This window comes from Rattus rattus, chromosome 3 (genome assembly GCF_011064425.1).
Source record: "Rattus rattus isolate New Zealand chromosome 3, Rrattus_CSIRO_v1, whole genome shotgun sequence".
NCBI lineage: Eukaryota > Metazoa > Chordata > Mammalia > Rodentia > Muridae > Rattus > Rattus rattus.
Genome location: NC_046156.1, coordinates 25,974,207 through 25,990,844, shown reverse-complemented (window position 1 = coordinate 25,990,844; position 16,638 = coordinate 25,974,207). Strand labels below are relative to the sequence as shown.

At 43.4% G+C, this 16,638-nt stretch overlaps 1 protein-coding gene across 4 annotated transcripts in view; it reads right to left on the bottom strand.

The window, feature by feature from the left end:
• The window catches only part of Npnt (nephronectin), a 71,433-nt gene that overhangs the window by 41,157 nt on the left and 13,638 nt on the right, over positions 1–16,638 (bottom strand). For 3 of the 4 annotated variants that reach the window (XM_032897302.1, XM_032897299.1, XM_032897301.1), the window contains exon 3: positions 11,805–11,855. The exons of the other annotated variant lie outside the window; for it this stretch is intronic. In XM_032897302.1, coding sequence (XP_032753193.1) covers positions 11,805–11,855 — 51 coding nt within the window. The remainder of the gene's footprint in view (positions 1–11,804; positions 11,856–16,638) is intronic. 4 annotated transcript variants of the gene reach the window in all.

Below are 16,638 nucleotides of genomic sequence, written 5' to 3'. Positions count from 1 at the left end.
TGTCAGCCTATTCGTTATGGTAACTAGGCCTGTACTGCGGCTTCAAAGCCCACAGAAGTGGATGGACAGAATGAAGAGAAAAGAACGTGGAGGTTTCTTAATCTCGGACTTCAGACACGGCATTCATTCAAAGGGGAAGGCCAGTGTTCATTTCTCTGAGAAGCCAATGAACTTTCTAGAAAGCTTTCTAGTACCACTTCCAGTGAATGGTAGATTTACTGAATGAAGATTTATTTTGAAGGAAGTCCTCCAAACATGGTTCTCTGTAATATTTTGGCCTCATCATTAAGAAATGCAACTTTGAAAGACTTGATTTAGAGAGAAAATATCCTAGGACTGTTAAGGTGGATCAACAGGTAAGGGTGCGTGCCACCAAGTCCAACGACCTGAGCTTGGTCTCAAGGACCTATATTTTAGAAGAGAACCACCAACTCCCACAAGCCATCCTCTGACTTCCACAGGCATCACGGCACGTGCACGTGCACATGCATACCTGAATAAACAAATACTTTCTAAAAAAGTAGTACTTTTTAGAAAGTAATACTTTCCATTGATTATGACATTTTTATATCTGAATATCAACTAAATAATCAAGTCTGTTGAGGCACCCAGAACATTCTATTTTCCTTAAAAAGTAACATTGTATATCTGTTATATGTGAGTCAAAGTGATAGCTCCCTAGGGTAACTAGGATGTGAAAATATCTGAAGATAAGGAAAGGTAGCTTTAAAACAACCTTTAAACATGGAGGACGCTTGAGGGCACAGACTTGTGGCCTCCAGTTCGGTATTGACCTGGGACCAGCTGATGGCCATCCATTCATGGTTTTGGGTGCCTTTTACTCACAAAGGGTCTTTTGTCCTCTCTCCTGTTTTATTTGCTCTCGGCAGGATGCCCTAATCTTCGAAGCATCAAATGTACACATTCCAAGAGGTCAGGCTGTTAATGGTTCTGCTAGGCTTGGGGACTCAGCATTTTAAAGAAAATGGCTGATTACCTTTCTACCTGAAGTAACCAGTGGTTACAGATTACCCAGAAGCTATTAAACTGGTAGAAAACACAGAGAGCTGACATAATTACTTCACAGAAAATTAAAACTGTTTACAAAACTTTTCATAAAAGGACTTCCCCTCCCCCCACCCGCGCCCCACCCCCAACCCCATCTCCAGATCTTGGTTTTAGGTCTGGGATAGAAGTTGGCAAGTAGGCATCAAACATTTATTACACTCAATACACACATATGGATAGGTGGGGGGGGGGGTGACTGTTTTTGTTTAGGCCATGCCAGAAGCCAGGATTAGAGAATTTCAAAGAGGGAGAGGAAGGTGGACAATGACTGTAAGCACAGATCCTCAAGTCTGAACTAGGACCACAGAGAACAACCGTCCAGAGGAAGTTGTAGTGGAGACTACAGGCAAGTACTTCACTGTGTGAACAGGTGGGAGAGGGGAAGGCAGGGAGGGGATTCTCACCAAGTGGGACTTGTCTTTTAGGCTATCCCCTGAAGTGCTTAGCTCGAAGATGAGAGGAGAGCAAGCCCCAGAAAGAATGGGCCAGCAGGAGGCTTTGGATCCCCGCCTTTCCGTTTTCTTTTTGCCTTACTACAGAATGTCCTTTTATTTCATAGCGTACGGTAAGTTTACAATGGAAAATTACATTTTCCATTCTCCTTGGCAGATAGGAGTAACCATAGGATTCAATTCAGCCTAATTTATAATATAAACAGAAGTCGCTGAGTGGAGTCATTAGGATGCTACTTAGGGGAACTTGTCTGTGTTCCTGCTGGGAATGGAGCTACAGCTCTTTTCAGTGATCTTGGAAATGAAAAGAAAGATAGAGAAGGATTCATAACATCTGCCCATTCCTTCTGTCACTGTCACACCCAGCCAAATACAATCCTGACTGGTCTTGAACACCAGGCTCTGGAATATGAACTTAACAACCTACTCTTACCAAGGAAGGGTATTTTGTTCTGCTTTTGTGATAACACAATCAGAAGTCCTGTTAGTAATTTCTAGTATAGAAACAAAACACACCATGATTTTTATATCTACAATGCCACATACTCACGCAAGCTTGCAAAGAGCTTCATTAATATGTATAAGTAACCAGACAGCGCATGCCCACTTCAAAAACTACACGGAAGTGGCTCCCCACCTGTGTAAACTGGCCTGCCTTGTGATAACTAATTCCATTGTCATGTGGCTTTAGGCACGGAAGAAAACTGCACGCATAAACTCTACTACTCAGTGAATGGAGGTATCCACCTGCCTGAAGAGGAAGGTGACCCAAACTGTTGACAGAAGACAATGCACAGAGCCTGGAAGAAATAAACTACAGATAATCAGAGAGGCCTGGCTGGGCTCTCTGCTCTCTGTGAGGCTTGGGAACAAGAGAGAGGGTCCACACTTGATTCAGGGACAGTAAGTAAAGGTCTCATAAAGATCACTGATCTGATAGATTTTTCTCCCTTCAAGATCAGTACACAGAGGTACGTCACACTCAAAACATGCCCCAATATTCCTGCCACATCTCTGGGGTCGCTGAGTAACTGCTAAGTCATCGTTCTGACTAGAAGGAGAAACAAGTCTCCACAGTCAAAGCAAACACAGTTCTTCCACATCCCCAAGTCCAAGCTTCTCACCTTTGAGCCTACTCTAAAATTTTACTCAGAGTCATCCTGACTGTTGCAGCCAGGATTCCAAAAGCTCAACAGTGCATGCGTTCTTGTTCTGACAAAAAATTTTTATCTATCTTTCCAAAGCTCGGTTGACAATCTCTCTTACTAATCATAAATGTTTCATACCCATGTGACTTACACTGGCCATCAAAGGGCCACGATCTGGATTAATAAGGACAAGCTGAGATGCTAAGAGGCCAGCTGTTCTGGAAGGCGGTGAGGACAAAGCCAATCCAAGCTCTATCCTTGACAAGGATTTTCTTAATATAAGAAGGCCTTTGAGTCCTTGAGTGCCATCTGTCATCTTGACATGGTGTCAATGCCTTCTCCTCCAGGTCATTTTCCTTAGAAACAAGGTGACAAAAGGCATTCAAGAGCAGAGGAGAAAGAACAACTGTAGAGAGCTCCCATAATTCCCTGTTACTCCATGGACTGGGTTGGGGTAGATCTTGGGGGGAGGGGTCCAAGTATGAGGAAAATCTCATTTTCAAAGCACAATTGACCTTGGAAGAGAAAACGCTGCTAAAAGTGATGTGAAATCCCTCACTGCTTATTAATAGAACCTAGAAGGAACGGAGGCAGAGTCTATAAAGATCTACTGGAAAGGGCCCCGAGCCATCACATATCACATGCAGAACGAAACCCACCCGGCAAGATCTCCAGAGGGAAACAACTCTCAGTTTGTCCCAAATACCGTATTGACACTGGTTCATTATTCAACAAGTTCGAAATGTTAAATTCCTCCTGTAATTAAGAACAGTGTAAAGTACCCCTGATTCTTATCGAAAAGGCTATCTAGTAAATGTTCTCTTGAACACTACACTAAAAACCGTTTCACGTGGCTGATTTTCTCCATGTAATGCCCGTATAAGGCAGGAAAGATGTGGCCATTGCCACTGACTCGGCTCAGACCAAATGAATTGAACCATGGTCTTGGTTCGGGCCAATGTTTAATCTACTCCTCTGGTGGATTCATAAAGAGGAAGGCCAGCGTGTGAGGTAATTTGGAAATAGGAAAGAGAGGTTATGATAAAGCACTAACAGAAAGGAATGAGAGCTAAGTATGGTGTTCAAATGCAGAAAAGTGCCTTAAAAAAGCAGTCTACCATTTCTAAAGACTCTAAAGGAACCTGCTAGAGGATTCTAAAACACAATAATCTCTTTATTCTATCGCTTGTTGTGTATTCTGAAGCTTTAATGAAGTATTGCTATATCTAAGTTTTGGTTTTGGTTTTTTTGGTTTTTTGCAAAAATTGATAATTACCATAATTAAAATTTTAACTAATAATGAGCTATAGTCAAAAAAGCCAGGATCGATAAATCGATACCCACTTGGAGAACAAAGTTAAATAAATAATAATGCTTTTCAAGAATTGCCTGGCAAGAACTTGCTTCATTTTATGTCTCTGGGAACATCCAATTCCAAGGAATTTCTCAAGTCCTCCTTCCATCCCTCACTAACTGCCTTCATTTCTAGAGAAGCCCAGAGGCGTGGAAGTGGCTGCATATGCCTCTCTGCCTCTCCATCCAGCCTTTGTTCATCATAATTAAGTACTCTACCTTTGCACCTAAAAATCTTCCTAGGCTGGAGAGATGGCTCAGTGGTTAAGAGCACTGACTGCTCTTCCAGAGGTCCTGAGTTCAATTCCCAGCACCCACATGGTGGCTCACAACCATCTGCCATGGGATCTGATGTCCTCTTCTGGTGTGTCTGAAGACAGCAACAGTGTACTCACATATATACATAAGCAATTTTTAAAAAGGCATTTAAAAAATCTTCCTCTAGGTACTGGTGTCATTTTTTTGTCAATTTTCTTGAAATTTTGCTCCTGTGTTCACCAAGACGGAGTGGAATTTGGGGTGAAGCCAAATTGGACTTTGAGAACATGTGAGAAGCTGTTACTATTCATTTGCAAAGACAGATGGTTCTGTCTTCTTGTTGAGTGGCTATGTGGAGCAGGATGTGCAATGGAGCTTGGGTTTCTCTTTCTTCAAAGAGGGAGGCCATGGCCACCGAAGGAAAGCCTTGGCATTTCTCGGCAGCAGAAAACAGAACAGTACTTACATAATGTTGGAGAGTTCCCGCCGCCCAGGTTTGGGATGGTGGGAATGTTAAGAGTAACGACGCCAATGTATATATAATATGCAACATATATATAATAACTGAACAACTGCAGAACCCTTGGGCTTGAAGACATTCTGAAAGCAGAAGAGACTTGCTGCCTCCTGGTCGACCATGCCAGGTAATATGTAAGACACATGACGGAACCAGAAAAGCATGACGCCACAGGCGCCATTGAAATCATGTGCAAAGAGTGCAAGCTACCAGAATGTGCAGGCTCATCTTGCACCACTGTGGATCATCTACCAACTCATATAAAATGTTAGTGAGGTAAGGATGTGTATAAAATGACAGAAGTTACACATGGAGTTCGCAGATATACACTGGTTTAGCATTCTTTCTTCTTTTCAATTTAAACTTGAGAGAGGGGGGGGAGAAGAAGGAGGAGGAGGAGGAGGAGGAGGAGGAAGAGGAGAAAGAGAGAAGGAAGAGGAGGAGGAGGAAGAGGAGAAAGAGAGAAGGAAGAGGAGGAGGAGGAAGAGGAGGAGGAGGAAGAGGAGGAGGAAAAGGAAGAAGAAAGAGGGGAAGAAGAGGAGGAGGAGGAAGAGGAGGAAGAGAGAAGGAAGAGGGAGGAGGAGGAAGAGGAGGAGAAAGAGAAGGAAGAGGGAAGAGGAGGGAGGAAGGGAGTAGAGAGAAGGAAGAGGAGGAGGAAGAGGGGGGGGAGGCAGAGAAGGAGAGAGAAGGAAGGGGAAGAGGAGGAGGAAGAGGAGGAGGAGGAAGGGGGGAGGAAGAGGTGGCTGTGGAGGAGAGGAGGAAAGGGAGGAGGAGAGGAGAAAAAGAGGAGGAGGAAGAGGAGGAAGAAGGAGGAAGAAGAGAAGAGAGGAGAGTTTGATAACATGGATGCCTAGAGTGACTTTCTTTGAGAGCTGTTGCTTGCTTCCCCGTGCACATTGTCCTTTTTCATTTTACTTCATAGAAGCCTCCCTTGACTCAGATCACAGGTTTACTGGAAGAATTGAAAGAAACTCGAAAGTGAAGTACACAGAGTGACAGCCATCTCAACATAGTTTTCGTTAAAATAGCATCCTAAAGCTGGCAAAGAGGAAAAGCCCTCCCTCAGACAAAGTACAAGAACTGTGGATATAAAGAATGGCTGAGACTAATCTCTGGTCCTGGGGCAGGTAGGCCCAGGAAGGAGAGACGGGAGCAGATGTCTTGAGAACAAAGGACCCAGGAGGGGCAGGGACTGGTCATGTGGGTTTAGGAAAGCGACAAACTGTTGTAGAAAGCAGTGCTGACTGATTCAAAGAAGATGTTTACAAGACATCAGATAGCACAATGCAACAACTCATCGGGAATACTGAAACACGTTATAGATCTCAGTTAGCTTCAGTTTACTCATCTATTTTAGTGGAAGGTTTGATCCTCTCTAAGGGGACGCCAGGCTTACTGAGGTGTCTTCACAAAGGACAGAACAACTTTAATGTAGCCATCTTTCCCTTCCTTCTTCAGTAACAAAAATCCCTATGTTCAAAAGGTTCACTAACATGTGAGTCAAGCTGCAGATGCACTGTTTCGAAAATTAAATCAGCATTAGGACTGTGCCTAGACTAATACGATGTGAGATATTTGTAATTTTGACTATTTAGGTTTCTCTTTTAAGAAAATTAGTAGTTGTTCCCAACTTGACGGATAGAAAACCTTAGGCAAATGTTGATGCCCTAAATGTCCATTAGTATGAAATTGGTTAAATAAGACAGGGCACAATGGTCCTTTTCCCTCTAGCATGTGGACTTCAATCCAGGCCTAAGCCACCATTAGAGGCCCTCCCTAGACTCTGATTTTGGGATGGTGTTCTCCGTATATTCACTACTTGACTCCCTTCATTTGGCTTGCCTAATCACCCCTGCCTGAGCACTTGGGATAGCATTCAAGCCACATCGTATGTCTGAATTCTTCCCCGACCACGAGCTTCATCCAATCACATGCGGTTGACTGAGGTTCCCAAGAAGCATCGCTCTGAAGACTCTGTGCTGTCACCTGAGTGCCACTATCCCCTTGTCTGCTAGGCTCACACCCAACACTCAATTCTACCCTCTCTGTCTGCAAAACTTGCTTTCGCCTCTTGTCCTAAGTCCAGCCCTCCTCGGGGTCCTTTTGAAGCCTCTATGTATATGTCTGTTATAAACCACAATACAGACGTTTACATATACATATTTCACAGTATATTTTAAGAATTTCAGAAATCTGGCTCCCAGACCTTGAGTTCTTTAAATATACAAAAGTTCCTTTAAAACACAATGCAGTCTTCTGACAAAGACAACCGTGACAGGTACACAAAGGTGTTGAAAGAAGACAGCAGAATTTCTATGCACGGAGGTGGAAGACAGAAAGAAGCCAGGGGCTGTCTTCAGGATTGAGCACTGAATCCGAACGGAGTAGGAATTTATCATGTGGGCAGGGGAGGGGACTCAGAGTGAGTAGCATAAGAGTGGTCAGAAAGGCATAGGCAGCAACAGAGATTCTGCACCCAAAGGAGCAGTGCAACCGGGGTGGGGGGGAGAGAGAGAGAGAGAGAGAGAGAGAGACAGACAGACAGACAGACAGACAGACTATTTATGCTCAGTAGAGTGAAAACATGTAAATCAACTTTCTTTTTAAACCTTAAGAGAGAGTTAACGCAATATTAAGTTGCAAGAGAGGCAGAGTAAAGATGTTTATTTTCACAGTAAATTGTCCTTCCTAAAAATCTGCTCATGAAAATTATATCTTCTTCACGTTTTTGTTGTCTTTGGAGACAGGGTCTCTACGAAACTCTGCCTGGCCCGGAACTCGACACACAGACCCACCCCTGCCTCCCAAGTGCTGAAATTAAATGTGCACCAGGCCTGGCATACTGCACTGACTGGACGGCACGCTGCAGAAGCTACTCCACTGGGTGTACTGGTATCTAAAACACTGGCTCGCTCACCTTCAGGGGCTGACACTACAGCAGAAGAAATAATGTTGGTCCATAAACCAGCAGAATAGACAAGGGTGCATGACCCAGGCTCCATGCAAATGTAATAACAGTGTAGAGAAGGGACCGAGCTCAGCTGTGACCATAAGGACAGCATACAAAAGAAAGTGGGGTGTGAGTTGAGGCTTGACTGAGTCAGGAAGACACACAAACTCCAAAAGCAACCCCACTTGTCCTTCCCAGCAACCGTTCACTTTCCTCCAAATATCCGTCTATAATTAGAAATGCTAGTGACATAAAATAGAAAAGGCCAACCAGGGGAAAGACAATCTGCTTATAGAGGATGACTTTTCCCCCCCGCCCTTGGAATAAAGAGATGCTGAATCATTACTTCCATTCAAATGCAGGCCAAGGGGTGAACTGGACGGCACTTTCACACCAACCCAGCAAAAGCTTTTAGGAAGCGCTTCAGCAAATATGATCCTGCCTGCAGCACATTCTTCTACTTCAAGATGATCCTCTGCTAGGTATCTGTGACAATTAACAAGTTGGCTGGAAAGGTCCAAGAGCACAAAGGAAGATATAAGTAGTCAGCGGTGGGGGACCCAGAATCACCCTGTGCCCACCATACTCTGGAATACATTAAACTTTTCCATTTCAAAGTCTCACAAGTGTTCCACACACACTGAACACGACCCAAAGTGGTGTCAACATCTGCACCTTCTCCAGTGTCCTCTAGTTCACCAAAGAACATAGGGGAAACTTTTGAGTCCTTGATTCCGTTCTTCACGGTCTTCCACAACAGCCCCTTTGTTGGAATGAGTAGGCACCAGTCCCTGAGCTAAATGCTCTGTAAATATCTTCTCATTTAATCCTCGCTTAAAATTCCAGCGTGGGAGGAGTCTGATCTGCCTTTTGCTGAAATGAAGCTGTACTCAGAAAAGATCCTCAGGAAACGCCGCCCCACCGCTGCCTTCACGCTGTGAGTCCCCATCCATTCCTTTCGGTCTCAGGATTTTTCAGTGCCTTACTATCTTTTCTATTCCACTCCTTACAACCAGGTCTAACTTTTCGCCTCGCTCTGTAAAACCGCCAGCTCTGAACCTCAAATAGTTAGCCCTTAAACTGCCAAAGAGGAAGTTCCAAAATTAGCCCCAAACCTCAAATGTCTGCACGAGCCAGGCATTTGCCCTGAAGGAAGTGAGCCTAGGTAAAATGGAGAGCGCACGCTCCTTCCATCTGGGCTGCTGCTTAACGCTCTAGCCTACGGGTTCCCTGAAGCGATGCCAAGTTACCGATTTTCAACACTGTCGGTGAAATCCGCATTTCCTGTGGAACACTGACAATTTCAAAAACAAGCTAAAACACCCTGACCAGAAAGAAATTCACCTATAGCTTAGGTTTGGCTCATCAGCACCAACTCATACGCTCTAAAGTAGTTACAATTTCCTTGACTGAAGTCTTGACTGTGGTCCTGTATGACCCTGTGGTCAACGCTAATCTTCTTAGTATGACGTCAAAGGCTCCTGAGACATTCCTACTTGCTTCTCTTACCAGACATCCTTCAAGCATTCACCCTAGTGAACTGGGATGTTTACACTCCCTGGAATATGCTCATTTTGGCTTCAGAGACCTTTGTGCAGTTTTCTGTTTTCCACGAGTGCCCTTCACTTGCCTTATCCAAGACAACTTAGCTGGGCCGTCACAGCCTGTCACTCCTGGTCTATAGTGCTGTCCACTGAGAGGCACATTCGCAGTGTCCAATGTCATTTACATAGCACTACAATACATCTCTCTCACCCAGTGCTACCATGGACCTTAACCACTGGTGCTGAGAGCTTAAAATCAAGCACGTAATTCTCTACGTATTGAACAGGTGAGTTGACTGAACACCGTGGAACCTAAGGACTACTAATCGCTCCTATTCAGAAGGGATAGACTCTTCCCTTGAACTTCCTCAACGCTTTTTCAATTGTCATTTGTTGTTACTGGGGGAGGGGAGCCACACATGTGAGGGCATGAGTGCCTCGGTGTGCACGTGCAGTCAATTCTTTCCTGCCTACCTTTATAAAGGTTCTGGGAGTTGAACTTGGGTCACCTGCCAGGTGGTATGTGTCCACGGAGCCATCCCATCTGCCCACCCTCAACACTTCATCCCTAACTTCTTTCCTATGTTAGAATTATAAAAGGAATAAAGACTGAACCCTTATCAGACTGAATTCCTTAAGAGCAAAGATTCATGCTCTGTTCATCTCTGTGCAGAGATGGCTCCTAACTTTAGCTCCTAGTGAATCACGGTAGCTGTAAGTGCTAAGGTTCCAGAGGGCAACTCTACTTCCTTCTATATATTTCAAGGGTAAGCACTGTAAGCTAACCAAAACCATCCCACTGAGGGCTCCATGCAAAGACACTATTCACAACAGGGGAAAGAAGTGGTACCAACCAAAGGCAGCACTCCAGCAACGGACTTTATTCTAGCAATGAACAACTAGAAAAATGTCCTACTTCCTATTAACTCTTGCTAAAGATGAGCATGGGAAATAAAAGGCGATTTAAATGTGCTGCTCTTCACCCTACAATGCAGGGAGGGAAAGACAGCTCGGAGCTCTGTTTGTGATCTTTGTTTGGACGAACACATTCATCCAGAACTGTTTAAACATTAGTTGACATATCAGTGTGGATGGGGGAAAGTCACAGCACTCACCCCTAGATCAAAAGCTGCAGACAGAGACTACGGGGAGAGAGAGAGAGAATTAGTCCTCCCCAGGGAGGAGCTCCCTCAATAGTTATCCAATATCAAGTGGTCAGTCTTAAAACCATGCACATAAAGGCAACCCTAAATGGACCCCGCAGTTTGTTTTTATATGTTTATTTGCACATACATATGTAACGATAATTAAAGGTCCATCAATATGGGGGGAGGGGTGAGAGAAGTTCAAAGGAGAGAATAATGTAGTTATATTGTACTTAAAGAATTTTAAAAGGAAATTGTTCTTAAATGTTGAATCTGGCAGTCCACACCTGTAATCCCAGTCCTTGGGGACAGGGTGGGGCTGTCAGGGCAGGAGTCAGAATTTGACGACAGCCTGGGCTATTTAGAGAGTTTATTTAAAACTGACCAGGGGTACATAGAGACACCTGACTACTAGATAGGGAGGGGTGAAGGAGGAAGGTGGGGGAGGAAGGAGGGAGGGAGGAAGAGGAGAAAAGAGAAGAAAAAAAGAGAAGAAAAGGAGAAAATTTGTTCTATAGCCAGCAGTCTACTGATGGCCTGAAACCCGCCCAAATAAAGAACTATTAATTTTTTCACCAGATGTTCTTATTGAAATCCTACCTTTCAACCGTCTCCAGGGACGTGGGACACCGCCAGCATCCATGTTGTGGTGCCTCCTTAGAACTGACCACACACTGAAATCTGGTATTACCTTGCTCGAATTGTTCACTGTCATTGTGAAGGTCTTGCTAAGTGACCTTACTCGGGGCACAAACGTTTTAACCAAGGAACACTCTTGCGCCAAAGCAGCAGGAGGAAGATATGGTCAATATACAACTTGTTTGATACAAGAAAAATATTTCTTACCTGAATTGTTCCACAGAGAATTAATAAACAGGAGAAACATAATTCCCACAGGTTAGTGGTGGGCTGGCGTTAGTAATTTCACTTGGTAGACTTTATATACATACATACATACATACATACATACATACATACATACATACTGCATACATACTACACATATACATACTACAGACATACATACTGCATACATACATACTGCATACATACTGCATACATACTGCATACATACTACACACATACATATTACATACATACTACATACATACATACATACATACATACATACACATGGACTTCTTAAAGTATTAAAAGTTTAAACTGTCTTTTAAGTTAGAGTGGAGGTCAGTTTATTAAGGAAAACACAAAGCAAAACAGAACACCCCACTTCTCTGGGAATAGAGTCTCTCCCAAGAAAGACACTCAAAACCAAGTAATGTTAAGCCTTTATAAAGAATCACTTAGATGTTATGGCCTTCAAGACATGTATTAGCCAAAATTATGTCAAGAAATATGTTCCTCTAACCTTTGAGCTGGCACCTTATCCTTGCTAGTCTCTGCCTTAAGACGTAGAAAGCTGCAAAACAAATGGCCAAAAAAAGAAATTCCAGATCTTTTCTCTGTAAGGAGGCGGGGCTCGGGTATGACCAACTTGTTACATTCCGGGAGACTTACACACATTCAACTTTCAGTGCTTTTCTGAAACAACAAAAAAAAATCTAGGACATGTTTAAAATAGTAATATTTTAGTCATCATTGTTATTAGAAAACATTCTGTAACAAAAATATTAAGGCATAATTGAAGCTGTGCTATTCTCCTATGGTCCGAGTTCTTCGACCTTTTTTCAGTGTGTGTGTTGGGGGAGGGGCGTGTGCAGGTGCACCACAGTGCACATGTGGAGATTAGAAGTCAACTTGTTGGAGCTGGTTCTCTCCTTCAGCCCCGTGGGCTCCAAGGATCAAAGTCAGGTCCCCAGGGCCAGCAGCAAGTAATCTTTACCCAATGAGCAACAGGGACAGCCACGTATATTCCAAACTCTAAGGAACGATTTCAGAGCTTTTACAACATTGTATCTTCCAATAGTTTATTTTTTAAAACACTGATCGAGAGTTTCTAGACTCAGTGTCCTTTTATTTAAATGAATTTTGGATAAAGGAACTGAAAAAAAAAAAAGACCAACTTCGACTCAATGGGTACCCAGGTTGGTAGCTTGTACGTCGCCATTGTTCACTTACCTTTTCCTCATTTACCGCACGCTCCCTTTTCTCTCCAGCTTTGGGAAAAACACAGTAAAGTTTGTCTTCTCCCCTTTCACAGCACTGTCTCCTTGCATGGCTGTTTTGGTTGTCAATAGCAACAAGAACTAACTGTAAAACCCCAGCCATTTCCCTGGGAGATGCACAAACATCCAGTTCAACGAAAATTAAGGGAAGAAATCTAAAACGCTACAAACAACGGTCAGTGTCGGCCCAGCCTAGAGTCCTGGAGTGAGAGAAGAGATGGCTTCTATTACATCTCGTTTTGGATGAATGCTTTAAAACATAAAACATCCGCTTTAACACATGATCGTTTTGTGTGTTTGTCTAATTTGAGGGAGTCTTTTGGGGGGATAACAGAAGCAAAATTTACAGGTCTGATTCGATTCAATCAATGTAATAATTTAGTCATCCATCCGGTATGATTGCCAAGTATCATTAAAGGAAAACGCTGCATTTGTTTGCTGGTTTTTCGGTTTGTTGTTTATATGTGGTTTCTGCGCATGCATGCATGTATGTAGGCATATGTGTTGTATGCAGGAGTATGGGGGTGTGCATGCCAGCGTAAGCACATGTAAAGGCCAGAAGAGGACACTGGGTGTCTTCCTCTACTGCTCTTTCTCTGCCTTACTGCCTTGAGATAGTCTCTCACTGAACCGAAGCTGGTCTTCCTGGCGAGGCTGGCCGGCCATCACACTCCCTCCTCGGATCTGCCTGTTTCTGTCTCCTAGTGATGCGGAGTTATAGGAACTCACCACCAAGCGCGGCTTCTTGCTTTAATGGGTGCAGAGGATTCACGCTCAGGCTCTTCTGTTTGTACTTACCCACCGCTCTATCTCCCGGCCCTGGGTTGCTAGATCTCTTTCATGCTGGTTGTGTTTATAACTTGCATTTTGTTTTTATTGCCTTTAATTTTAAAAGAGCTCACCATATGTTGACAGAGACCTATTTGTTTAAGTAGAATAATTCGATGCATCAAGTATCATCTAAAGAAATACTGAAAATAAATCAAAGCATAGAGAACATTCTGGATGGCATATTTAGAGGCTGGGTTTATGGTCATGATTATGCATGGGAAAGAAAATGAAAGAGAATACTATTTCTTCAATACATTCAATAACCAACTTTGAATAATTTATCTGCAAAAATATTTTAAACCATTTTAAACAAAAGAAAAAAAAAGAGTCACAAAAGGCTAGAAAACATCATTATTTTCAAGGGAGCGTATCAGCACCACACAGCTCAGTGGTTCCGTATAGTCTATTTTCCTATAGTAGCTGGGTCACATTGTTCTTAATTAACACAAGGTAACCTGGAAGTACTTGATTTGGTAAATTGATTGGTATTGGTATGCGGACCTCTTAAGGCTCCCATCTTATATCTCAGCCAATGCCCCATATTCTAGAATTCACATTTTAAAAACCACACGGAACTTCTTTTTAAGTTAAAGAAATATTAGACATGAGGTAGACGGCTTACAGAAAGTTTCTGGGTTCTAATCTCCCCTGATAGACAAGGACATTTTTCGTAGGCAACCTACAGCACAAGTTTTGAAAAGTTGCCAAAAATGCATCCCCTGCCTGGGCTCTGTGTCTTAGTGCAGTGTGAGAAGCCCTCGAACGGAGTTCAAGTGGAGCATGCCGTAACACAGGAGAACATGTCCCACTTTTCTCCTGATAATTTGTTCCTCCACAGCTATTGTAAAATGGCCGTGGGTGAAACCAGATGTAGATCTCTCCTGAGAGACACACCCAAAATACAGAAAATACGTAGTCGAATGCCAGCAGCAAACCACTGAACTGAGAAGGGACCCCTTGAAGGAATCAGAGAAAGAACTGGAAGAGCTTGAAGGGGGCTCGAGACCCCATATGAACAACAATGCCAAGCAACCAGAGCTTCCAGGGACTAAGCCACTACCCAAAGACTATACATGGACTGACCCTGGACTCTGACCTCATAGGTAGCAATGAATAGCCTAGTAAGAGCACCAGTGGAAGGGGGAAGCCCTGGGTCCTGCTAAGACTGAACCCCAGTGAACATGATTTGTTGGGGGGGAGGGCGGTAACGGGGGAGGGTGGGGAGGGGAAGCCCATATAGAAGGGGAAGGGGAGGGGTTGGCCCAGAAACTGGGAAGGGGAATAACAGTTGAAATGTAAATAAGAAATACCCAAGATGATAATAATAATAATAATAATAATAATAATAATAATAATAATAATAATAATAATAATCAGTCAACATGGCCTGCAATGCCTGGTTTGTATTTCAGGACTCATTGTCTTTCCTGCCTCCATTCATCTGAGACTTCTGATAATTCACACTTTGCTACAAACCCTTAAAATCACTATGCACATGGATGGGTTTATGAAACTGTTACGCACTAAATAAACTATTCCGTGATTGGCTCTTCTTGCCTGCTGAGCACAGCTTTGTGGATTTGGAGACCGTCCTGAGGTTCAGGCAATGCTAAAGAGGAAGGGGAGACGAACTCCGGTGGTAAAGTGTGTACCTAGCATGCGTGTGGGCCCTGGGCTTGACTTCCAGCAATGTCAGACAATCTTCGAAGCCATGCATGCTCCGAAGCATTCGGGGGGAAGACATAGAAGGATCACAAGTCTGAGGGCAGCTTCGGCTCCATGGTGGGAGTAGTGAGGACAGAAAACAGGGAGACGTGAGAAGAAGCCAGACAAGGGAGAGGACACAAAACCTGAAGACAGTAACCCTACACTCACAGTGCATATCTGCTTGTTTGCAGTTTGCTTTATAGTAAAGAATCGTGAGCCGTCCAACTGCTAGGCCACTTAAAACCTTGGGAAGAACAATTAAGTACTATACATGAGGTAGACTGAGGCACAGAGCCCCTTAAACATGTGGCCCAATGGGCCAGGTGCCAACTGGGACAAGCATGAGAGGGAAAGGAAGACAGGTCATGTCACCCTTGAGCTACCTGCCAAATCCTAACCACCAGCCACAAAGTCTACGCTCTCAAAAGCTGTCTCTGCCCAGCCTTAAGTTGTAGCGTTCTCATTGTCAAAGACTTGGCAGGAATCTGGGGAAATCTCTTCACAGTCTAACAGTGATCTTGGCACAGTTTACACACAAACACGCAGAATGACAGACAGCAGAACACAGGAATCTAAGAACCCAGGAGAGTGCAGCTTTCAGGATGCTCTGTCGTGACTATTGAAGATAAAGAATTCATTAGCTCAGAGAAAGAGCATTTAGCAACCCTACACATCATTTCTTTGCAATTTTATACTTTTCTTTCCTAAAAAAAAAAAAAAAAAAACAACTGATTTAAAACCCAATTTAAAAAAATGAAACAGCATATATTTTAATACCTAGCCATATGTAGATAGATATTAAGGGGAGAATTTAATGCATTGATGAGCTTTAATTCCAACCTGAAAAAAAAAAAAACTCTCAAAATACAAAAATACCATACAATGTAGAAAACTCAAGTATCCAGTAAAAAAAAAAATTAAGTAACATAAGTTTATCCTAGTAGAGAAGATACTAAAGAGTTTTGGGTTATAGGAAACTTATGTTTAGAAAGTCTGGGACTGGAAGGATAGCTCGGTGGTTAACAGCACATGCTGCCCTTGCAGAGAACCCGGTGGGCCCCCAACATCCACGCTGAGTTACTCACAACCACCTGCAACTGTAGTTCCAGGGCACCCAGCGCATGCACCTCGATGTGCACTCATGTGCACGTACCCACCCCCTGCCTCTCCCCACCCCCATAAATACTTTTAAAAGTTAAAGACTGGGGCTGGAAAGATGGCTCAGCGATTAAGGGCACTGGCTGCTCTTCTAGAGGACCCAGGTTTGGTTCCCAGCCCCTCACGACAGCTCACAACCTTCTGCTACTCCAGTTCCAGGGGATCTGATGGCCTCTTCTGGCCTGCATGGACACCAGAATCTGCATGTCCTCCAGAACCAAGGACAAGGTTGCTTATTCATACATGCATGCAAAACACTGGTGTATGTATATAATAAAAATAAAAGTTAATTTTTTATAAAAAAGAAAATTTATAAAACAATGTAAAGTTGGTTGGGTAGATAGGACAGATCTGAGAGTAACTGGGGGAAGAAAAAACATG